Source organism: Salvelinus fontinalis, chromosome 13 (assembly GCF_029448725.1).
Source record: "Salvelinus fontinalis isolate EN_2023a chromosome 13, ASM2944872v1, whole genome shotgun sequence".
Classification (NCBI taxonomy): domain Eukaryota; kingdom Metazoa; phylum Chordata; class Actinopteri; order Salmoniformes; family Salmonidae; genus Salvelinus; species Salvelinus fontinalis.
In genome coordinates, this window is record NC_074677.1 from 52,154,416 (window position 1) to 52,179,666 (window position 25,251).

A 25,251-nucleotide genomic window follows, 5' to 3' on the forward strand; every position below is an offset into this window, starting at 1 on the left:
CTCCCCTCACTGGCTGTGACAAAGATATTTTGTGAGTCACGGCTGGATCAGTCCGCCAGCTCTCTCTGTTCAGACCCTAGCCTTAACACTGAGCCATACACTACACCAACTCTGTCTTCCAGGAAAAACTCTCTCTCCTCATCTGCTACGACAACCCCCCTCCCCCTCCGTCTCTTCCCCTCCCCACTTCTCTTTTTTTATTTCACCCCTACCCATCCACAGTCTCCCATCTCTCTCTCCCCCCCATCCCTCCATCCCTCCTTTACTGCGGGTGTCTGAGAGGCTGTTTTTCTGTGTCTCTCGCTCATGAAGGGCCACACTAAGCTCCCTTCACTCTGCTCGTGTGTGGTAGGTAGATTTACCTCTCTCTGTGTCTGTTGTTCTTTCCTCTCATTCGCTCTCTCCGTCTGTGTCTGGCATGTCAGGTCGAAGTGTTGTTGATGTGTGGGTAGTTGCTGTGGGAGACGGGGGTCAATCTGTCTGTCTGTCTGGTCGTCTATAGCTTAGCACTGATAGGAGCTGGAGGTAAAGTCTCTGTTTTTGTCGTATGTCGTGCATGCTGTGTTTGGGTGTGTTCCTTAGATTTATAGTTATGCAGGCATACGTATGTGTGTGTAAGGCAGGGTGGGGACTTGTGTGAGAGCGTATGAACGTGTCCTGGCACATGTGGGTCTGTGTCAGAGTAAGTGCATATTGAGAGTGGTTTTAGTAGACTTGTTGAACACAGGAGTACATGGATGTATGTGCCTTTGATATACTCCCTCTGTTTTTGCGTTAGATAATATTTGTTTGGGTGTGATAGTCTGTACAGTGTGTGTGTGTCTATTGTTTCTATTTACAGTGTGTGTGTGTGTGTGTGTGTGTGTGTGTGTGTGTGTGTGTGTGTGTGTGTGTGTGTGTGTGTGTGTGTGTGTGTGTGTGTGTGTGTGTGTGTGTGTGTGTGTGTGTGTGTGTGTGTGTGTGTGTGTGTGTGTGTGTGTGTGTGTGTGTATGCGTGTGTGTGTGTATGCGTGTGTGTGTGTGTGTGTGTGTTTGTATGCGTGTGTGTGTGTGTGTGTGTGTGTGTGTGTGTAAGTGCATTAATGGGAACATGAGAGCATTGATTAGTTACTGGGAGCCCAGGTCTCCTCCAGGCTTAATAAGCTGAGTGGACATAAACAGTGCCTGAGCTGTCTGGCCATTACTGCACTGAGAGATGACTTAATGTAGCCAGGCGCACAGAGCTGTGTGGTGTGTGTTTGTTTGTGTATGTGCATTGCTGCGTGCGTGTGCGTGCGTGTCAGTCTCACTGTGTTTGTTGTGTCTCAGGGTGGTGGGTGTCTCGTCTGGAGTGGTGTGACAAGGTGACGTGTGTCAGGTCATTGTATGTCCAGAGATGATGCAGGTCTCAGTGGTCATAGAGAGGTAGGGGGAGACAGACCGGGGCTAAGGGAGGAGCGTTAGACCCTGTAACTCTTCACTCCACCACAATTGGCCCCTGAGGAAACCCTATATCCCTAATGCAGGTAGGTGCATTTAGCATGTCTAGAAAAGAGCAGAAGCCAACAGACAGGATTCTATGAATGTCTTTGCGCGTGTGCGTGTGTGTGTGTGCATGTGCGTGTGCGTGTATGTGTGCGTGCGTGCGTGCATGTGTGTGTGCATGTGTCAGGGTGAAAGGGACATATTGTTTTGTCACAGGGGCCTTGGTCACATTGGCTGTAATCTGTGGTCTGAAAGCAGAAGTAATTCGTTTGCACCAACACATTATGCTATATATAGCTGTCATCTGCATGCATTGACGGCATAGGCATAACACATCGTTTATGGTAAATTATGCACTGTGGATGTAGTTCTTGTGGAGAACCTACATTAGTACATGTTCTATGGAAATACAGGACATGAGGTTTGAAAAAGGGTTAGGCATAGATGACGCCTGTGTTAGAGTGACCAAACATCTGTTGACTGCGCCTTTAAAGAGGCAACGGGTCTCTGGCCTTCCCACTGGAGAGCACGAAAGGAGTGATGTCTTCCTGCAATGTTAGTGTTAACCAATCTGTTCACAGAGACCCCCAGGATTGGACGTTAGTCTTCCAGCCCAGCGGTATAGCACGCCAGATTCAACTAGTCAAATGACCAAGCCTTTGGTCAGGATTGAACCAGGTGTGTTAGCCGTCGCTGGCGTTGAGCTGGAAGATAAATGTGTAGTCCTGTGGGTCCCTGACGAGGCTCCTCCTTTTCAGGTTGTCCTACGCTGTTGCTGTAGGTCGTAAACAGGTAACAACAGGTAGCATTCTCTCAACAGGTCCTTTCACATAGCGCCTCTCCTTGGGTGTCATGTCATGAATATCTGACAATCTGCAAGAGCTGTTATGCCGGGATTCTATTTATGTTACCTTATAACTGTTTTTGAGTTGATGATACCATTCATGGTGCTTTCATCTGACCTTCCACTGAGACAATGACTGTAGTAGTATACAGTAGTAATCACATTTACATAGAAACTGTGTACGGAGAGCCTTTTACCGGCCAAAATCCCATTCCCACGTTGATCTGAATGGTCCACAAAACATTATGTGATGAGAGAAGAAAGAGAACCCTATTACAATCAAGCTTGAATTTATCCAGGGTTAGTTAACTTGAATTTATCCAGGGTTAGTTAGCTTGAATTTATCCAGGGTTAGTTAGCTTAGAATATATCCAGGGTTAGTTAGCTTGAATTTATCCAGGGTTAGTTAGCTTGAATTTATCCAGGGTTAGTTAGCTTGAATTTATCCAGGGTTAGTTAGCTTGAATTTATCCAGGGTTAGTTAGCTTGAATTTATCCAGGGTTAGTTAGCTTGAATTTATCCAGGGTTAGTTAGCTTGAATTTATCCAGAGTTAGTTAGCTTGAATTTATCCAGAGTTAGTTAGCTTGAATTTATCCAGAGTTAGTTAGCGTGAAGTTAGTCCAGGCCATTGTATCAGGTAACCCCGGTGGGACTGAGGAGTCTGTATGTTGGTCCAAGCTCTGTAGGGAGGCACCCAGTAATGAGTCTCAACACTTCCCTGCTTGGAACAATGTTACAACCGTTTAGATTACCTTTAACCAGCCCTACCAATAAAGGTATAATTCACCCAAATTCATTAATTGGTTCATGAATTCATCTGTTTTTTGTTTTGTAGTCTATGGGTCAGAAGTGACTGTAACCGACAATTAGGCTTTTGTCACTTAAATACAATAACAATGTATCCCGGTGTTATAATCAAACCTAAGTCACATCAAATCACAGAAGAAAGGAGACTGTATCAGTCAAGGCCCGTGTCGCAGGAGGAAGGAGACCTATGGCCTGACTATACTATGCAGGAGGCTGTACAGGAGAGTTCATGACTGTATACTGTAGGAGGATGTATAGGAGAGTTCATGACTGTACACTGTAGGAGGGTGTACAGGAGAGTTCATGACGACTGACACTGTAGGAGGATGTATAGGAGAGTTCATGACTGTACACTGTAGGAGGCTGTATAGGAGAGTTCATGACTGTACACTGTAGGAGGATGTACAGGAGAGTTCATGACTGTACACTGTAGGAGGATGTACAGGAGAGTTCATGACTGTACACTGCAGGAGACTGTAGAGGAGAGTTCATGACTGTACACTGTAGGAGGGTGTACAGGAGAGTTCATGACGACTGACACTGTAGGAGGATGTATAGGAGAGTTCATGACTGTACACTGTAGGAGGCTGTATAGGAGAGTTCATGACTGTACACTGTAGGAGACTGTAGAGGAGAGTTCATGACTGTACACTGTAGGAGGATGTACAGGAGAGTTCATGACTGTACACTGTAGGAGACTGTAGAGGAGAGTTCATGACTGTACACTGTAGGAGGATGTACAGGAGAGTTCATGACTGTACACTGTAGGAGACTGTAGAGGAGAGTTCATGACTGTACACTGTAGGGGGATGTACAGGAGAGTTCATGACTGTACACTGCAGGAGACTGTAGAGGAGAGTTCATGACTGTACACTGTAGTAGGGTGTACAGGAGAGTTCATGACGACTGACACTGTAGGAGGATGTATAGGAGAGTTCATGACTGTACACTGTAGGAGGCTGTATAGGAGAGTTCATGACTGTACACTGTAGGAGGATGTAGAGGAGAGTTCAGGGCTGTACAATGTAGGAGGCTGTATAGGAGAGTTCATGACTGTACACTGTAGGAGGATGTACAGGAGAGTTCATGACTGTACACTGTAGGAGGCTGTATAGGAGAGTTCATGACTGTACACTGTAGGAGGATGTATAGGAGAGTTCATGACTGTACACTGTAGGAGGATGTATAGGAGAGTTCAGGACTGTACACTGTAGGAGGATGTATAGGAGAGTTCAGGACTGTACACTGTAGGAGGGTGTAGAGGAGAGTTCATGAGGACTGACACTGTAGGGGGATGTATAGGAGAGTTCATGACTGTACACTGTAGGAGGATGTATAGGAGAGTTCATGACTGTATACTGTAGGAGGATGTATAGGAGAGTTCAGGACTGTACACTGTAGGAGGGTGTAGAGGAGAGTTCATGAGGACTGACACTGTAGGAGGATGTACAGGAGAGTTCATGACTGTACACTGTAGGAGGATGTATAGGAGAGTTCTTGACTGTATACTGTAGGAGGATGTATAGGAGAGTTCAGGACTGTACACTGTAGGAGGGTGTAGAGGAGAGTTCATGAGGACTGACACTGTAGGAGTCTGTATAGGAGAGTTCATGACTGTACACTGTAGGAGGCTGTAGAGGAGAGTTCATGACTGTACACTGTAGGAGGCTGTAGAGGAGAGTTCATGACTGTATACTGTAGGAGGATGTAGAAGAGAGTTCATGACTGTACACTGTAGGAGGCTGTAGAGGAGAGTTCATGACTGTATACTGTAGGAGGCTGTGGAGGAGAGTTCATGACTGTACACTGTAGGAGGATGTAGAAGAGAGTTCATGACTGTACACTGTAGGAGGATGTAAAGGAGAGTTCATGACTGTACACTGTAGGAGGATGTACAGGAGAGTTCATGACTGTACACTGTAGGAGGCTGTATAGGAGAGTTCATGACTGTAAACTGTAGGAGGATGTACAGGAGAGTTCATGACTGTACACTGTAGGAGGCTGTATAGGAGAGTTCATGACTGTAAACTGTAGGAGGATGTAGAAGAGAGTTCATGACTGTACACTGTAGGAGGATGTAGAGGAGAGTTCATGACTGTACACTGTAGGAGGCTGTAGAGGAGAGTTCATGACTGTATACTGTAGGAGGATGTAGAAGAGCGTTCATGACTGTACACTGTAGGAGGCTGTAGAGGAGAGTTCATGACTGTATACTGTAGGAGGCTGTAGAGGAGAGTTCATGACTGTACACTGTAGGAGGATGTAGAAGAGAGTTCATGACTGTACACTGTAGGAGGATGTAAAGGAGAGTTCATGACTGTACACTGTAGGAGGATGTACAGGAGAGTTCATGACTGTACACTGTAGGAGGCTGTATAGGAGAGTTCATGACTGTAAACTGTAGGAGGATGTACAGGAGAGTTCATGACTGTACACTGTAGGAGGCTGTATAGGAGAGTTCATGACTGTAAACTGTAGGAGGATGTACAGGAGAGTTCATGACTGTATACTGTAGGAGGATGTACAGGAGAGTTCATGACTGTACACTGTAGGAGGATGTGTAGGAGAGTTCATGACTGTACACTGTAGGAGGCTGTAGAGGAGAGTTCATGAGGACTGACACTGTAGGAGGATGTACAGGAGAGTTCATGACTGTACACTGTAGGAGGCTGTAGAGGAGAGTTCATGACTGTACACTGTAGGAGGATGTAGAAGAGAGTTCATGACTGTACACTGTAGGAGGATGTAGAAGAGAGTTCATGACTGTACACTGTAGGAGGCTGTAGAGGAGAGTTCATGACTGTATACTGTTGGAGTCTGTATAGGAGAGTTCATGAGGACTGACACTGTAGGAGGATGTACAGGAGAGTTCATGACTGTACACTGTAGGAGGATGTAGAGGAGAGTTCATGACTGTACACTGTAGGAGGGTGTACAGGAGAGTTCATGACTGTATACTGTAGGAGTCTGTATAGGAGAGTTCATGACTGTACACTGTAGGAGGCTGTATAGGAGAGTTCAGGACTGTACACTGTAGGAGGATGTAGAGGAGAGTTCATGACTGTACACTGTAGGAGGATGTATAGGAGAGTTCATGACTGTACACTGTAGGAGGATGTATAGGAGAGTTCATGACTGTACACTGTAGGAGGATGTAGAAGAGAGTTCATGACTGTACACTGTAGGAGGATGTACAGGAGAGTTCATGACTGTACACTGTAGGAGGATGTACAGGAGAGTTCATGACTGTAAACTGTAGGAGGATGTACAGGAGAGTTCATGACTGTATACTGTAGGAGGATGTACAGGAGAGTTCATGACTGTACACTGTAGGAGGATGTAGAGGAGAGTTCATGACTGTACACTGTAGGAGGATGTAGAGGAGAGTTCATGAGGACTGACACTGTAGGAGGATGTACAGGAGAGTTCATGACTGTAAACTGTAGGAGGATGTAGAGGAGAGTTCATGACTGTATACTGTAGGAGGATGTACAGGAGAGTTCATGACTGTATACTGTAGGAGGATGTACAGGAGAGTTCATGACTGTACACTGTAGGAGGATGTAGAGGAGAGTTCATGACTGTAAACTGTAGGAGGATGTACAGGAGAGTTCATGACTGTATACTGTAGGAGGATGTACAGGAGAGTTCATGACTGTATACTGTAGGAGGATGTAGAAGAGAGTTCATGACTGTACACTGTAGGAGGGTGTAGAGGAGAGTTCATGACTGTACACTGTAGGAGGATGTAGAAGAGAGTTCAGGACTGTACACTGTAGGAGGCTGTAGAGGAGAGTTCAGGACTGTACACTGTAGGAGGATGTACAGGAGAGTTCATGACTGTACACTGTAGGAGGGTGTAGAGGAGAGTTCATGAGGACTGACACTGTAGGAGGATGTAGAAGAGAGTTCATGAGGACTGACACTGTAGGAGGATGTACAGGAGAGTTCATGACTGTACACTGTAGGAGGGTGTAGAGGAGAGTTCATGACTGTACACTGTAGGAGGCTGTAGAGGAGAGTTCATGAGGACTGACACTGTAGGAGGATGTACAGGAGAGTTCATGACTGTACACTGTAGGAGGCTGTAGAGGAGAGTTCATGACTCTACACTGTAGGAGGCTGTAGAGGAGAGTTCAGGACTGTACACTGTAGGAGGATGTACAGGAGAGTTCATGACTGTACACTGTAGGAGGATGTATAGGAGAGTTCATGACTGTACACTATAGGAGGATGTACAGGAGAGTTCAGGACTGTACACTGTAGGAGGATGTACAGGAGAGTTCAGGAATTGTACACTGTAGGAGGACGTAGAGGAGAGTTCATGACTGTACACTGTAGGAGGCTGTATAGGAGAGTTCATGAGGACTGACACTGTAGGAGGATGTACAGGAGAGTTCATGACTGTCCACTGTAGGAGGACGTAGAGGAGAGTTCATGACTGTACACTGTAGGAGGGTGTACAGGAGAGTTCATGAGGACTGACACTGTAGGAGGATGTACAGGAGAGTTCATGACTGTCCACTGTAGGAGGATGTAGAGGAGAGTTCATGACTGTACACTGTAGGAGGGTGTACAGGAGAGTTCATGAGGACTGACACTGTAGGAGGATGTACAGGAGAGTTCATGACTGTACACTGTAGGAGGATGTAGAGGAGAGTTCATGACTGTCCACTGTAGGAGGATGTAGAAGAGAGTTCATGACTGTACACTGTAGGAGGATGTACAGGAGAGTTCATGACCGTAAACTGTAGGAGACTGTAGAGGAGAGTTCATGACTGTACACTGTAGGAGGATGTAGAGGAGAGTTCATGACTTTACACTGTAGGAGGGTGTAGAGGAGAGTTCATGACTTTACACTGTAGGAGGATGTACAGGAGAGTTCATGACTGTAAACTGTAGGAGACTGTAGAGGAGAGTTCATGACTGTACACTGTAGGAGGATGTAGAGGAGAGTTCATGACTGTACACTGTAGGACGATGTACAGGAGAGTTCATGACTGTACACTGTAGGAGGCTGTATAGGAGAGTTCATGACTGTATACTGTAGGAGTCTGTATAGGAGAGTTCATGACTGTATACTGTAGGAGTCTGTATAGGAGATTTCAGGACTGTACACTGTAAGAGGATTTATAGGAGAGTTCATGACTGTATGCTGTAGGAGGCTGTATAGGAGAGTTCATGAGGACTGACACTGTAGGAGGATGTACAGGAGAGTTCATGACTGTACACTGTAGGAGGATGTAGAGGAGAGTTCATGACTGTACACTGTAGGAGGCTGTAGAGGAGAGTTCATGAGGACTGACACTGTAGGAGGATGTACAGGAGAGTTCATGACTGTACACTGTAGGAGGCTGTAGAGGAGAGTTCATGACTGTACACTGTAGGAGGATGTAGAGGAGAGTTCATGACTGTACACTGTAGGAGGGTGTACAGGAGAATTCATGAGGACTGACACTGTAGGAGGATGTACAGGAGAGTTCATGACTGTACACTGTAGGAGGCTGTAGAGGAGAGTTCATGACTGTACACTGTAGGAGGATGTACAGGAGAGTTCATGACTGTACACTGTAGGAGGATGTACAGGAGAGTTCATGACTGTACACTGTAGGAGGGTGTACAGGAGAGTTCAGGACTGTACACTGTAGGAGGATGTAGAGGAGAGTTCATGAGGACTGACACTGTAGGAGGATGTAGAGGAGAGTTCATGACTGTACACTGTAGGATGATGTAGAGGAGAGTTCATGACTGTACACTGTAGGAGGCTGTATAGGAGAGTTCAGGACTGTACACTGTAGGAGGCTGTATAGGAGAGTTCAGGACTGTACACTGTAGGAGGGTGTATAGGAGAGTTCATGACTGAACACTGTAGGAGGCTGTAAAGGAGAGTTCATGACTGTACACTGTAGGAGGATGCCAACTCTCAATGTAGCAGCTGTGGATAGTAGTTGAGTTGTTTTGCGAGTTCTGTTTCAGAAAATGGGGGGGGGGGGGGTTGTCGATGACGAAACAGAAACCTTTTAAAGATCCAGAGAAACGTTGAAAAACGTGCATTATTGATCATATATCCGAGTCCCATGTGATGCGAGAGCTAGAAAGCAGTACTGCCAGAGCCCACTGAGGGTCAGGCCAGCCCCACGTATAGGCTGCTGTGACGGTGGCAGCTAGGGGCCACACTGTCTGGGGCTAGACATTGACTACATCATGGTATATGTCCATAACCAACACCATTATCCAGAGCCTCTTTCAACAGGCTATTAGTGTTTTGCATAATACTGTTTGGAAGGACTCTAGTTTCTTCTAATATGGATAATGCATATGTTCTCTTGAATGTTTATTAAACAGTTAGCGATTATTTCCTTTGGTTTGTTGTGACTAACAGCTTGTGGCAGTATGCATCTATCAATGCAATCTTTACCTTGTTTGTCGCCATGTGTTTGTTTGGATATATCTGAGTATTTTTTATCAAAGTACTGCCTTCGTAATGTTTGGTACACCGCAACCAAGGTCTTAAGCTCTATTTCAGAGCAAAATATCCATGGAAACCGCGTTGTGAGGCCACAAAGCACAGCATGCTTCGTCATCTACACATAATAACGGATAATGTCGAAACAGATAGAACCCCCAGCATGTTCTCTCGTTCTCTGTGTCTCTCTCACACGTACATGTATTTATATACATGTATTTATTTATTCTACTTGTTTTTCTTTTCTACTTGTTGCTTTGTTTCATTCTATTATTTGTGGGCAAATAATAACGTGGTTTTAATGTTTTATGAAACAGTGAGATTTCTTGTTGCAGACATTGAGATCTCTCAGATCTAAGTGTTTTGGTATTGATCGGATAAAGAGCCCCATGGAGTAACTTTGTTGTGTACACAATTGATTTGTTAGTTTATGAACCACTGTGGTCTCTCTGGATTGGCAGCAGATAAAACTGAATCCAGGATATTTCACAGGAACTGGAAATGTTGAACTTCTTCTGGAATAATGACAGCCCACACATACAAATGTTATCGTTCGCCACACTTTACTTGACTGAATCTTATTACAGGGGGAGACAAGGTTTTTGGAATGACATGAAAAGGGTATTTTATCTTTGCACACCCTGTGCGTCTCGACGGTTGCATCTGTACCATTTAACATTGACGTCATTCGAGAGCGTGGAGCCCCGCGCCGCAGTCGGTCCTGAGATGAATGCACAATATTTAGTCCACCTGCTTCTCTCGCTCCACCTTGTGGACGCAGTCAGCCAACACCTACCACTTGAACCGTTTGATTCCGATCAGTTCACTGTTATGTGTGTGAGTGAGAGTGAGTAAGTGAGTGAGTGAGTGAGTGAGTGAGTGAGTGAGTGAGTGAGTGAGTGAGTGAGAGTGAGAGAGAGAGTGAGAGAGAGTGAGAGTGAGAGAGAGAGAGAGAGAGAGAGAGAGAGAGAGAGAGAGAGAGAGAGAGAGAGAGAGAGAGAGAGAGAGAGAGAGAGAGAGAGAGAGAATGGGGGCATATTAGGCCTAATCTGGACAATAATTCTTTACCGGAAGAGGTAGAGCCTATAGTCTTTCCTATGTGTTTAAGCTAGGCCTTTGCTAAGTGCTTTCTAAAGAGCATAGAATATGGAGGCTCTGTCATACAATGATACTAAGACCTTGGATGACCTTGTGTGTGTGTGTCTCTGCGGGTTTGATCATAAGCGTCTACTTTAGATTGTTTTAAGACAGGTCTTTCAGTGCTAACATACCGCCGCATGCTGACATAGGCCTACAGGTGTGACCGCATTTGCACGCTGAAAAGAGCGTGTTGCTGGCCACTGCTGTGTTGAAGCCTTATTCGCATTTCAGGACCATGGACAGTTCCTTGCAGACACTTTTCCATTGGTCCACGGGGGGGCGCCATTAGTACACCATAGGCACAATAGACATTGTATGATCGCTGCAGAGTTGGTGTGAGCGTGAGCAGCAGACAGTGTGAGGAGACTATGATGTGGAAACGTCAGCTCATGATAGTAAATAATTTACTGTATTCGCTTGTGTGCATGTTTTGATACAAGTAACCTATACCGTCTAAAATCAGTCGTGCATGATGTGTTATAATCGATAGCCTATGTCCGCGTGGGAGCCTATAGCATAACTGCTTTTGTCTTGCTTCACAGATGCAGACCCTATATGTTCCAATTAGAATTGCGCATGAAATCCAAACCTTACGGTGGAGAGAGAGAGGGGGGGGGGGGGAGGGGGGGGGGGGAGATGGGAGAGAGAGAGCGAGAGAGAGAGAGGCCGATGTGGATGAAGACTTGTGCAAATCATGAATGATGGTGTTCTTGTAACACTTGAATAGGAGGAACATGAGGGATCAACAGCATTTCAACCTTAACATCTGTCCAGTGGCCAAGCTGCAATCCATAATTCATGTTCGTGAACGTAAAGTTATTTCTGAGTTGAACATCGGATTTCAACGTTGGGTAGCCTAGCACGTCTTCGGGTAGCCTACCAACCGTGCACAGCCTAGTCACCTGCCTCGACTACCGCTCTTCGACCCTCCCTCTTCTCCAGCATCGCGGCTCTGATGGTGGACGGGTGTAGTCTGGTATATGGGTGTTGAACTGATGTCTCCGCCTGTTAGGAATCTAAAGTGCCCCTCGCCGGTGATGTGTCAGTGTAAGGTCATCTGCAGCAACCGGACTCTCTCCCTGATGTTCGGTTGCAAGGTAAGCTTAGAACAGGTTCGGTGTAACAGTTGTTGTAGCGACGCTATTACGTCGACGGAGAGAGAACGCGAGGAGATGATGAGCTGACTTAAAAAGATGAATGGGATACTATAGTGCGCGCGCGTGTGTCGGTGTGTGTATTTGTGCGTAAGCCTGTTCCTAGTTTGTGTTCAAAGTGCTATACAAGCCTAAACCATTCTGTTGTCACAATGAAATTGCTGACTGAGCATTGTGATCATTTCCCCAAAGATAACCCGCTACCTTATTTCGGTGACTGGTGTGTTTTCACTTTCCCCATTATGATTTCCATCGCCGATTTTCTGGGGTTTTGAAATATGACCATCTGCTGGCAATATGTGTTACATGTGTTTCCTGGTGTTCCAGGCCTGCGCATATGGATCATGCACGCCTCATAATACAGTACGGTATGTTCAGATCAACACCGTGGTCAAGCGTGTCTGCATGCCGACATTTAGATGTTTAATTTCCATGGAATATCGACCGGCACAGCCTATCTGAGCCAGCCATGCATGTTACGTAGATGGTACCGTTTGATTATCTTATAAAGACATGAACAACTCACATTATACTTCACAGTTGTGCTGTTCGAGACAATGGGCAGGGTGTAAACCAGCGAGAGCATTGTTCTGCTTTACCATACAGCTGTGTGGTCATGAGCTTTGTGTTTCGCTTCCCAACAAAGAGATACAGATATCGCTTGTTGTTCTTGTAATCTGAGAGTTGTTGGTGACCTTGGGATAAATCGCTAAAGGCGTTCACTTTGATAACACCCGTCAGTCCATATAGGATGCTAATTGGTAGGGGCTATGTCTATTGTGAATCACTAGTGTAAGGAATGGTTCCACTGCTAATTAAATCACTGCCATGGAGACCAGACTGTGTCTATATTGACTGTATTAATGCCACCAGCCTTGGTAGGCAAAAGGTCTTTTGGAGTGAGTTCGTTGAAAAGGTCTTTAGAACGTCTGTAGAACCAGTAGATTTGTCCCCCAGTGGTGGGCGAGGCAAAGTTTCTCAAGCAAGAATTGTGCTAGAACTGTCTGAGTGAGGGGCCTAGTTGAATGAGCCTAATGGGAGGAATATGTCACCTGAAAAATAGCTGTTATTGGCAGAGGTTTGAAACTCTCTTCGTTATTGGTCTATTAACTTATACTGCCTGGTGATGTCGCCAGGCAGGCCAAAACTCCATCCCGCCAAAAGTATTTTCACACCGCTCTTACGCTAAAATGGCGTCATCGTTTTCATAATTTCACTGAGTTATTCCAACCTCATAGTGTGGAAATATGTGTCAAACACAGGGAAAGCACGTTTTTGACTTCACTGGTCCTTTAATGCTTTCTATAATGCTTTCAAAGACACTTACTAATAAGATTGGGGTTGTCATATGGCCTTATCTGTAGGTTTGATTGCCTCACCCACCCATTCACACCCCCCCTCCCCCCTCCCTCCCATTTTCAGGTGTTTCCGGGCTGACAGCTTGCTCTGTCTCCTTCCACATGGCATGGGATGGGTCTTCTGCCTGTTTTCCTCCCAGTCTGTTAGCTGTATCTAGCCAACCATTTCTTCTGTGACTCTGCCAAATGGCCATGCTGTGTCCACTAGCAAGGTGCCTAGGACTCCCTCCTTGATCTGGCCACAGTGCTCTGTGTGAAAGTGGGTTTCTCTCTGGCCCACCGATTGACGGGGCTGTCTCTGACGTGTACAGATCCTTGGGTTCCCCCATGAGACCCAGGAAGCACCTCCACTTCGCCTCCTCTCACCTCCCTTCAGCACCAGACACTACTGCCCACCTTCCCTCCCACCCTCAACACCATCCTGGTCCACACCCACACTCAAACAGACTCCCCTCCAAAGCCACTACAAATAGCAATATGTCCCCTCCTCCCCTTCTACTCAGATCACCATGTGAACATGAGGCACTGGTGAGAATTGTTGGAGCGTACCAATCATTTGAAGTGTATTGAAAATCAAAATGGAAGTACTGACATGCACTTACTCAGAGACAGAGATTTTATATAAAAGGTGAGATAGTTGGCCAGCACTTGGTTTCAGTCTTAGCATGATTTATTGTTCTTCCTGTTTCACATGCTGGAAATAGGTCAATTTCCTGCCTACTTCCTGGGTCCTACAGGACCAGGCTATTGTTCCACTGTGTGTGTTATGTTCCAATACTTTCTCTATACTGCTCAACTCCTAAGGTGATCTCCACGGTGATGATGTGCTGAATTAACCTCCATGACGCACGTTCACCTCGCTCCCTGGCAGTCATGATAGTGCTAGTCACTCCACTCTCATTGAAACCTCTGCTTTTCATGTGGAAGAGAGCGATCGAGGAAGTTCTGTCGTGCACTTTGCTGCGGTTTATTACTCCTATTGGTAGTATGTGTAAATATTCGACTTTCTAAAATGAAGTCAGCGGAGCACGTAAGAGATGTTTGTTTTTCCTAGACCCATCGTCAAAACCTGAAAGCTGTGTTTAGTGTGACCTGGTTTGAGTTGCTGTTCTGGTTGAGAGGGGTGGGGGAGGTCTTTGAGGATAGCAGTTCAAGTTGAGGCTAACTCTCCCAGTCGTGAATGGTTAAAGACTGTTTCGACCCAACGTGGAGATCAATGCTCAGCACACCCAGGGAATTTACTCATGAGCTCTCTACCGGAACACTGCCCTGGTCAGTGGGCTATTCACAGGAACCCAAGGACCCGCTGTCACTCACTGCCAACCAGCCAATAACACAATCAATAAGCCTGTAATACTCCTCACCTGCCTGCCCCCACAAAGACTCAGATGGCCATGAGTCATGTGAGTCAGATCCTGCAGTTCTCTGTAGGAATGTAAATCAGTGTTGTCTTGTAAGTGTTCAGTTTATTCAGAGAGTTCTATTCTGGGGCTATTGCACTTCAGACAGCTAGCTGGCTTAGTAGTTTCACTAACACACTTTCCCCTAGATCAAGCTGACCCATTTATTCTGCCGCTTGTGTTGTCTTCTGTTGGATTCAGTACTGGACCTCTTCCACTCTGAATGATCTACTGTATCTACCATCATGCCCTGGAGCTGGGAATGGGCTGGCGTATTCAGCACAGTAACTGTATGATAGTAAAGAGAGGATATTGAATTGACTATCTTCCCTCTTCCCCCTCTCTCCTCTCTTCTCTCCTTCCCTCTCTTTCCCCACTCTTCTTCCTTCTGTTTTCTCCTTCCCTCTCTTTCCCCACTCGCCTCTCTTCTGTTTTCTCCTTCCCTCTCTTTCCCCACTCTCCTCTCATCTGTTCTCTCCTTCCTTCTCTTTCCCCACTCTTCTCTCCTTCACACCCCACCCCTCTTCTCTCCTTCCCTCTCTCCCTGGTCTTTTCTGTCATTCCCGCTGGCTGGCTTGGCGTTACTCTTGCACAAGCCCATTACTGTGTAGACTTGCTGGGTTGAATCCCAGCCAATGGGTGGACAACTAAAACTAGAGATGCCAAAAGGTCAGTGGAACAAATGGAGTGAAGCCCTGGACTTATGTAAAGCCACATACACTAGAACATATGGTTCACATTCTCTTAATAACCCCAAATGATTCCAAATGTCTTTTTTGTCTTGATGTTTTGTCTGTGTAATCTCTTTATGGAGATGACCGGTAGAGATTGAACTGAGAGCTGTTGTGTTGTGTGTAGTCTATCTCGGCCTGCCCAGCAGCTGTCCTGGATACACTGTCCCTTAAGACCACACATGAGGGATTTAATTGATTGAATTATCTTCCATTATCTTAAGTTAAGAGTAAGCATTAATTGGTATACAATTACGTTAAATCTAACTAGCAGTGCGTGTTACTGTAACTATCATGACACAAGGCGAGACCCAGATGCAGACACATGAGGCAGATGGTTGGAGTCTTACAATGCTTATTAATTCAAAAGGGGTTAGGCAAGAGAATGGTCGTGGACAGGCAAAAAGGTCAAAACCAGATCAGAGTCCAGGAGGTACAGAATAGCAGACAGGCTTGTGGTCAAGGCAGGCACAGAGTCCAGAAACAGGCATGGGTCAAAACTGGGAGGACTAGAAAAAGGAGAATAGCAAAAAGCAGGAGAACGGGAAAACCGCTGGTTGACTTGGAAAAACTTACAAGACGAACTGGCACAGAGAGACAGGAAACACAGGGATTAAATACACTGGGGGGAAATCAGCGACACCTGGAGGCGGTGGAGACAATAACAAGGACAGGTGTAACAGATCAGGGCGTGACAGTAACATACGTTGTCACATCCAAAGTAGATCGATTTTCTTGTCTACCTCCTCTCCTCTGATAAAAAAAGAAGGAATGTTTTCTAAAATGTTTACTCTCCGCATTTCTCTTTGTCTCTGTTAGCATCTGTTGTTGGAGGAGTCTTGAAACACATTGTCATCACCTCTCTCCTCCTCGCTCTCTCCTCCACCCCTCCCACTTTTGTCCTTGTTCTCCCTTTCCCCCTCTATCTTGACCCTCTCCCATTTCTCATTATCCCTCTCTCAAAACCCCGCCCCCCCTCTCTTTCTCATTTATCCTCTTCCATCTCTCAAACCCCCTTCTCTTCCCTCTCTTTCTCATTTCTCCTCGTCCTTCTCTCAAACCCCCTCCCCCTCTCTTTCTTATTTATTCTCGTCCCTCTCTCAAACCCCCTCCCCCCTCTCTTTCTCATTTCTCATTTCTCCTCTTCCCTCTCTCAAACCCCCTCTTTCTCATTTCTCCTCTTCCCTCTCTCAAACCCCCCTCTTTCTCATATCTCCTCTTCCCTCTATGAAACTCTCTCCCCCTTATCCCCCTACCCATCTCTTCCCATCTCTCTTCCTCTCATCTCTCCCCATCTCTCTTCCTCTCATCTCTCTCCCACTCTCTCTCCCTGTGTGTTTTGTGGTCTTGCTGTCTCAGTGTAATGTGATCCAGCAGCAGTGCTGACTGCCCCCTGCTCTGGCATGGCAACGCACTCTCTGCTCTGCTCCGGTTGCTAGGCAGCTGATTTGAGACCAGTCCTCTCCTCAGTGCACCTCCCTCGCCGACCCGTCTGGCTGCTTCCAAAAAGAGCAGAGGGGATGGTAGCACCGTGACACCAATCCTAATGCCACACTCAATCTCAGGCCACCAGGCAGGCAGGGGACACTCAGTTAACCCCTCGAATCTTCTAGGTTCTGAGAGGATAGGTCGAGGCTCATCTGACGGCAGTACGGCAGACTTTAGTGTAAGTGTACACAGCCAGGGAGTTGGGCTAGTCAGGAGTTAGCTGTGGACTGGTTATACAAACATAAACAATAACCCTTAGGTCGCTCCTGCAGATTTGCTTTATGATGCCTTCTTGGGCTGTGTTTGTGTTAAAACATCGCATGCACTTTTGCAGCTCTGTGTCATTACCTGAGTGTAGGCCACAGTGTGTGGCCAGCGCAGTGGGCTAGTTGTTGGGAGGTTGCCCAGGTGTTGGAGATCAGTAGGGTAGGAGCTATGGTTATTGGTTAGTAACAGAGTGTTATCTTGCTGGGTAGGTAGGCGTCATGTGCTGCTCTGGTGTTGCTCCATTTGGTGGAGGAAGATAATGGTCTTAGATTTACTTCACAGTGGCCCCATTTAGGGCCCCATTTAGGGCCCCATTTTCTGTCCAAAAACAGCCTTCAGATGCACTTGTGGGTTTGCTACAACAGTTTTTGTTATTTTTGTGCATAAATGGAACCACGTTGGAGCCGCCCGGCCTCCTTTAGGGGACGGAGTTAAAAACACATCGCTAAGGCCCTTTCTTGGTTGGTGCATTAAAAGTGTAACAACCACAGAAGCACAGAAAGTTGACATGGATATGAGTTACATTTTGCTGAGATGTAGGCTCTGTTTTGTCCCACAGGCACAGTGTCTGCATTGAAATGATAACTGTTGTTAACACGATCTACCCCTGATATGTGATACCTAATAGCATTAACCCCCCTCTCTCCTTCTCTCTCTTCCTCCCCCACATCTCTCTCTCTCCTTCTCTCTCGTCCTCTCTCTATCCCTCTGTAGAAGTACCGGTACCAGGATGAGGAGACGCCCCCCTTGGAGCACAGTCCAGCCCATCTGGGTCAAGGGAAAAGCGCTGAAATGCTTCACATGAGTGACAAGAACCTCGCCGCCATGGAGGCAATGCATGGCTACACGCCACACACACACATCTCCCCTATCAAGGTAGGACACACACACACATCTCCCCTATCAAGGTAGGACACACACACACATTTTTATAACTACACACGACACACATGCATCTCCCCTTTAAGGAAGGACACACAGACAACCACAAGTGAACACATCCCCCATTGCATGGTACCACCCACACACAAACACTACTGTCACACTGGGCGCACATACAAGGTGTTACTTACAAAAATAGCCTGCATCTCACCCAGCAGGATCAACTAACTGTGTGTCATACAACAACACATCCATGTCGGACAGTTTGACTCTCTGCTCTCTTCCGTCGCTCTGCTCTGGGAGAGATGTAGCCCGTAGATCCATCCCACTTGCTTACAGCTCCACTAGGGCCGCACAGGCTTCCTGTGTGGATTAAGACATCGCGGGGGCTGGTGCAAGATATGGCTCAGGAAAACATACCTGTCTTAATCTACACAGGAAGCTCGTCTGACCCTAGTGCAACTGTAAGCAAGCGGGTCGGATCTGTGGCCAGGGAGAGATTGTGAGAGCTGAGCTCCAAGACAAGGAGTATATAGAGGCTACAGTAAAGCTCATGGGCATGCAGCCAAAGGACACTACTGACATGAGTACAAACGTGAACACAGTCACCTTACAGTACATTAATACTACAGCACATTAATGGGTGTATATGGGTGATTCTACAGAAGTGGTGCAAATTTCAGTCCCACCCCCAAAAAACTATTAAAATAAACAGTTAGGTCTTCAAACGTAGGACATTTATTTAAATCATGATATGTTCTAATTCAATCCAAGGCAATAACAAACATATTGTTTAATGAATATTGTCAAAATCATTGTACCTGTTAAACTCTGAGAGATTGTTTTGGACCGAGTCCGGCGGTTTTTGGGTGGTACTCCCCCCCCCATTTTTTGGTAAAAAAAATTGAAAGTGAGATATCATTTGAAAGCTACAGTACTTGTCTTTTTGGAAATTGAACTCAAATCTTACTGCTGGCATTGTCATAAAATCTCCCTCCCCCAACACCCCTCCCCATAAAATACAGAAATCATGCGCTATGGTCATGTTCATAAAGTATGCAATGTAGTTCAAGTCACCAAATGTGCAAACATTTAGTATGCATGGAAAGGGTACACCCTGACGGTCATTGTAAAGCAATGCATTTCCTTCTCCGTCCACATTACCTTGCATGCATCTGCCACATACACCGTCGCTCTAGCTTATCGTTTGCAATAGCTAAAGTGAATGGGAAAAGAAGTTTGAAGTTTGCCTGATTTCAACAACAAAAATAACTCCATAACTTGACAGCCCTGATTGCTAAGGTCCTTTTAAGATGTCAGGCTTGAAATTTGACCAGTGTGACTCACTACCCAGTTGGCCAAGAGACGTCATGTGATCTCCTACTGCTATCTAGTGGATGAACTGGGAATCAGACAGGGGATATATTTACATCAATGGATAGGTAGACTGAAGCTTTCGACCTCGTATGTATGTCATTCCTGTAAGACACGCTGCACAATCAATGTTCCTATGGGAATATGCGCATATTTAGAGCACCACAATAAGGCTTTCAACATGGCACGTCACAGGATGCCACCTTTCCAACGAGTCAGTTTGTCAGTTTCTGCCCTGCTAGAGCTGGCCTGGTCAACTGTAAGTGCTGTTATTGTGAAGTGGAAACGTCTAGGAGAAACAACGCCTCAGCCGGGAAGTGGTAGGCCACATGAGCTCACAGTACGTAGCGCGTAAAAATTGTCTGTCCTCGGTTGTAACACTCACGATCGAGTTCCAAACTGCCTCTGGAAGCAACATCAGCACAAGAACAGTTAGACGGGAGCTTGGGTTTCCATGGCCGAGCAGCCGCACACAAGCCTAAGAAGCCTAAGCTCACCATGCGCAATGCCAAGTGTCAGCTGGAGTGGTGTAAAGCTCGCCGCCATTGAACTCTGGAGCAGTGGAAACGCGAACTCTGGAGTGATGAATCATGCTTCACCATCTGGCAGTCCGATGGATGAATCTGGGTTTGGCTGACGCCAGGAGAACGCTATCTGCACCAATGCATAGTGCCCACTGTAAAGTTTGGTGTAGGAGGAATAATGGTGTCGGGCAGTTTTTCATGGTTCAGGTCAGGCCTCTTAGTTCCCGTGAGGTGAAATCTTAATACTACAGCGCACAATGACATTCTAGATTAGTCTGTTCTTTCAACTTTGTGGCAACAGTTTGGGGAATGTCCTTTCCTGTTTCAGCATGACAATGCCCCCGTGCACAAAGCGAGGTCCATACAAACTGACTTGTTTGTCGAGATTGGTGTGGAAGAACTTGACTGGCCTGCACAGAGCCCTGACGTCAACCACATCGAGCACCTTTGGGATGAATTGGAACGCAGACTGCGAGCCAGGCCTAATCGACCAACATCAGTGCCCGATCTCACTTATTATCTTGTGGCTGAATGGAGGCAAGTCCCCGCAGCAATGTTCCAACATCTAGTAGAAAGCCTTCCCAGAAGAGTGGTGGCTGTTATAGCAGCAAAGGGGGGACCAACTCCATATTAATGCCCATGATTTTGGATTGAGATGTTCAACGACCAGGAGTCCACATACTTCTGGTCATGTGGTGTATCTACAGAAGTATGACAGATCCTGCTTGTGTTTCCTGTATGAGTGTTGTTTAATAGCCTATTGATTCCATGAGTAGCAAGCCTCATTCAATCACTACATGTTGGATAAACAATTTAACAACTTTGGCTGTTTTTAATCTTTGCTAATAAAGGCTTAATGTTTTCATTAAACCAGCCTCTCTGGTATTATTTATCATTCATTTAATGGTGTTACACTGTTCTAAATTGTCTGAAAAAGTATGTTTATAATAATAACAACCCTCCTTTTTACTTGATCTTATTGTTATTATTAAAATTATTATTATGATCATCATTATAATAATAAGTAATGTCGTTATCATTAGTAGGCTTGTATTGTCACGCTCGTTATAATGAGTGGACCAAGATGCAGCGTGGTATGGTTCCATCCTCTTTATTTGGAAGTGAAACTCAAAGAAAACAATAAAGCGCAAAACGAAACGTGAAGCTAATGTGGTGCTCGCAGGCAACTATACATAGACAAGATCCCACAAAGCACAATTGGGAAATGGCTGCCTAAATATGATCCCCAATCAGAGACAACAATAAACAGCTGCCTCTGATTGGGAACCATACCAGGCCAACATAGATATATAATCACCTAGATAACCCACCCTAGTCACACCCCGACCTAACGAACATAGAGAATAAAAAGCTCTCTATGGTCAGGACGTGACATGTATAGTGTCCCTTGTATAACCGCCATCGAGCTGTAGGCCTAAGATTGCGTCCTGTTTAGTATTAACACTAACTTACTTAGGCCTATATTTCAATACTTATATAGACTACTGTATCAATCAATCATTTATTCGTTCATGTCATCACACAGCATACGAGTCATTCATGATGTGAAATGTAATCAGGCATTTTAGTTCTAAAATAAAATAACAAAGTGACCATTGAATAATTAGCATAAACAATACATTAATGAATTAAAAAAACTAAACTGTTCCATTTTGGAAATTGCATTCGCGAATGATTGCAACTGTTTTCAGTCGTTGCTTTAATAAAGGATTTACGAAGAAACATAAAAACGTTACAACAGACTCTCTGCTACACATTTATTTAGAGCTGTTTACATTGTTCCAAATGGTCAGAAAGATTATATTGTCATCTAACAGCACCTGTTTGGCACACATAATATGTACGCAGCATTTGCCCCTTACGTTATTTTTCTTGATCTCCAGAATCTTCAACAACCAGTCAAATTTATTCCACACATCTGACTTCCCCTTTACCTCCTGAGCAACCAGTAAACATTCCTCCGCTTCGAGAGTTTATTTGTCACGTCCTCTGCATCCATTTTGTTGTCACATGTTACGGTGTTCAGAGTTTGTAATAACCAATTTATTGATGTGATTATGATAGTCAATAGGTCAGGCCCTATTGGTCACATGCATGCAATGCTTCCATGTGTCACGTAAAGAGAGCAAGTGTTGAGGGAATAGGGGATGTTTTTCCTAAACAAATGAGGGATTTTGGTAACAGAACTTTTCAGTCAGAAATGGCTATAATTATGTCACAGCTTCAGCAACATGGACAGCGGGATAAATACTGTTGATGTTCTGTGGTGGTCGTTGCAGCAGAGAGGAGACAGAGAGAACGGGTGCTCGTCACAGCCACTTGCTGTCTTTTTTTTAAACACAGCACAGCAAGTCAGACAAGCTCAGTGCATATAGTTGATTTGATTAAAACACATGCGATGTGTCTATATCTGGAAAAATACTCTTGGTTGAAGATTTTTTTTAGTTGGGACAACCCTAATTTTTAAGAAGTTCACTACCGAACATCTACAATATCAATAAATATTTTAAGTACAGTTTTAGGACAAAAAATATGTGTTTGCTGGGATGTACATCAGTCCAAATGAAAGATACCCAGCCTATGTTAGCTATGAGAATTCTTTAAAGTTGAAAATAAGTCAAAGTTGTTCAAAATGAAACAGTCACAATGGAAACAGTTGACATCATAGAGATATATAGAGGACTCATCTTTGTATATGTGCTATTATGGCGTCTGTGACAGCACGGGCAGGCAGCGCCATTGAGGCTATTTCCATTTTAAAGTTGCATGCGCCATGCTCTACCAACTGAGCTACAGAGGACCACCATGTGGGTAGTAGACAAGTACACACTTCAGGAAAAAGTGTAGAGAATTGAGATGCATAGCCAGCAGAATGGGCTCCAACCAGCCCAAACATTGACATCTATTTGACCAAACCATAGATGTCTATAATGTGCTATACTGTGCTCTTCTGTACTGTACTGTGCTCTACTCTACTGTACTATACTGTATAGAGTGAGGCAGGTAGCCTAGCAGTTAAGAGCATTGGGCCAGTAAAGGAAAAGTCGCTGGTTCGAATCCCCGAGCTGACTAGGTTAAAAATAGGTCCATGTGCCCTTGAGCAAGGCACTTAACACAAATCGCTCCTGCATGTCGCTCTGGATAACAGCTTCTGCTAAATGACTAAAATGTAAATGTTCTGTACAGTACTCGAGTTTACTCTACTTGAGTTTCTTACAATTGAAGGGCCCCTGGACTATTGCCTTGACCTTGTCATGGTTTCAACTCACTGCGTCTGGATCTTGGGACCAATGTCCTGGTATTAATCTTGGTCTTGGCTCCAAACCATAGGCAACCCAATTTGAAGAAGACAAAGCTCTCTGATCATTGGCTGATCACTCCCAACCCATAGGAATCCCCACCCATTTGACTACTTTTAAATGGTGGAAGCCCTCAATGGCAATAGCTATACTTAAACGAGTTGTACCCTTACAGAGTCCTCTATTTATGATTGACACTTGACACCGAAACCCCTGTTATTTTGCCAAAATAATGATAGGTGTTTAAACATCTGACAACGTAATTAATTAGATGCATAAGTCATTCAATCAATCAACAAGTTTCAGATTCATACAGTCAACACTGAACATTTTACAGAGAACAATAGAGATGATATTTATCTTAATTAAATGATACGGTTTTGAAAATCTGTTTAAAAATCATGTTTTTACTATTTTGTGAATTTGGTATGCAAATACAATTTATTATATGAATCTGTAATAGGTTAATCAAAATGATCACTACTGTGCGTGATTCTCCCTTTACTGCAACTTTGTCACAGTTTCAGTAGTGACACATTTAGTGGGGTGGTAAGCAATTCAGGTAAAATGTCAAATATGCAACACTAACAGTGTGTGTGTGTGTGTGTGTGTGAATTATATGACATACAGTATGTTGGAAGACTTGTGCTGGACGTTTGGGAGAAATAGGTTAAAAAAAACTTTGAACACCCAATTTGCACCACTTCTGTAGAATGACCCATATGCACAGACACAAGCACACACATGAATACACACCCCAATGATATTTTCATTGTTGAAGGGATACCAGGCTCGTCCTCTCTGAGCTATACAGAACTGTCTATTTCTATCACTCTACATCTTTTCCTGTCCTTCTCTCCCTCAGTGCATTCTCTTGGGAAACATGCATTTACATTTGTCTATGTTTCTGTAACCAACGTTCACAGTTTGTCAGTGTGTCTCAGTCAGTCTGTGTGTTGGATTTCATTTGTGTACTGTGACATGAATGATATGACATCTGATATGATATAATATATTCAGCCTTTCCCTGGACTTATTTTGATCCAGTAGGCAGGAGGGTAGTGTCAAGGACCGTGAAAACGATCGCAAACCGTATAAGGTTACTTGAGGGAAAGATCATTATGACTTCACCGAGAATGTCTACGATGTCATATTTGGACCTTTGCAATATGACGTCAACATCAGCCCAGTTGAATCGTCCTACACTCCCTGTCCACAGGGCCTAAGGGGACTTGATGTCTCTTTTTTTTTTTTACTTCTCTCTATATGCTGCTCGTATCAAATGCCCCTCAGTGGAACTGTCTGGTTAGTATAGATTTAGGCTGGATTTGATTACCACTGATTCAGGTTGTGGTGTTCCCGATAATACGTCACATGCATTTGATGGTTACCTCTACGTTGTGACCAATCAAATCCAATACCATTTGATTGGTCCCGTACACATATTTTGTAGATGTTATTGCGGGGTTATAGAGAAACGCTTATGTTTCTAGCTCCAACAGTGCAGGGTCTACCTAACAATAGAAAATGATACACGCAAATCGCACCAAAAAATAAAAGAAAGGTATGAAGAAAGATATGAATATTAGAACGAGCAATGTCAGAGTGTGGAATATGAATATCTATGTATATGATGGTGTACAGTACGTAGACATTATGGACAGTATATGAATAGAAAAGGTGTGTACAGCAGTAGTTACAGTGCATTCGGAAAGTATTCAGACCCCTTCCCTTTTTCCACATTTTGTTACGTTACAGCCGTATTCTAAAATTGATTGAGTACATTTTTTCCCTCATCAATCTACACACACAACACCCCATAATGACAAAGCGAAAAGCAGGTTTTAAGAATTCTTTGCAAAAGTATTCAGACTCTTTGCTATGAAACTTGAAATTGGGCTCAGGTGCATCCTGTTTCCATTGATCATCCTTGAGATGTTTCTACAACGTGATTGGAGTACACCTGTGGTAAATTCAATTGACTGGACATGATTTGGAAAGGCACATACCTGTCTATATAAGGTCCCACA

General features: G+C 44.8%; 1 protein-coding gene across 11 annotated transcripts in view; it reads left to right on the forward strand.

Moving 5' to 3' along the window:
• The window catches only part of LOC129868965 (disks large homolog 4-like), a 109,483-nt gene that overhangs the window by 24,173 nt on the left and 60,059 nt on the right, over positions 1-25,251 (forward strand). For 3 of the 11 annotated variants that reach the window (XM_055943358.1, XM_055943356.1, XM_055943360.1), the window contains exon 2: positions 17,836-17,997. In XM_055943358.1, coding sequence (XP_055799333.1) covers positions 17,836-17,997 — 162 coding nt within the window. Of the gene's footprint in view, positions 1-38; positions 349-11,032; positions 11,119-11,373; positions 11,821-15,231; positions 15,305-17,835; positions 18,030-25,251 lie in introns of those variants that run through there. The other 8 variants (XM_055943351.1, XM_055943352.1, XM_055943355.1 and 5 more) reach the window with 6 other exon arrangements.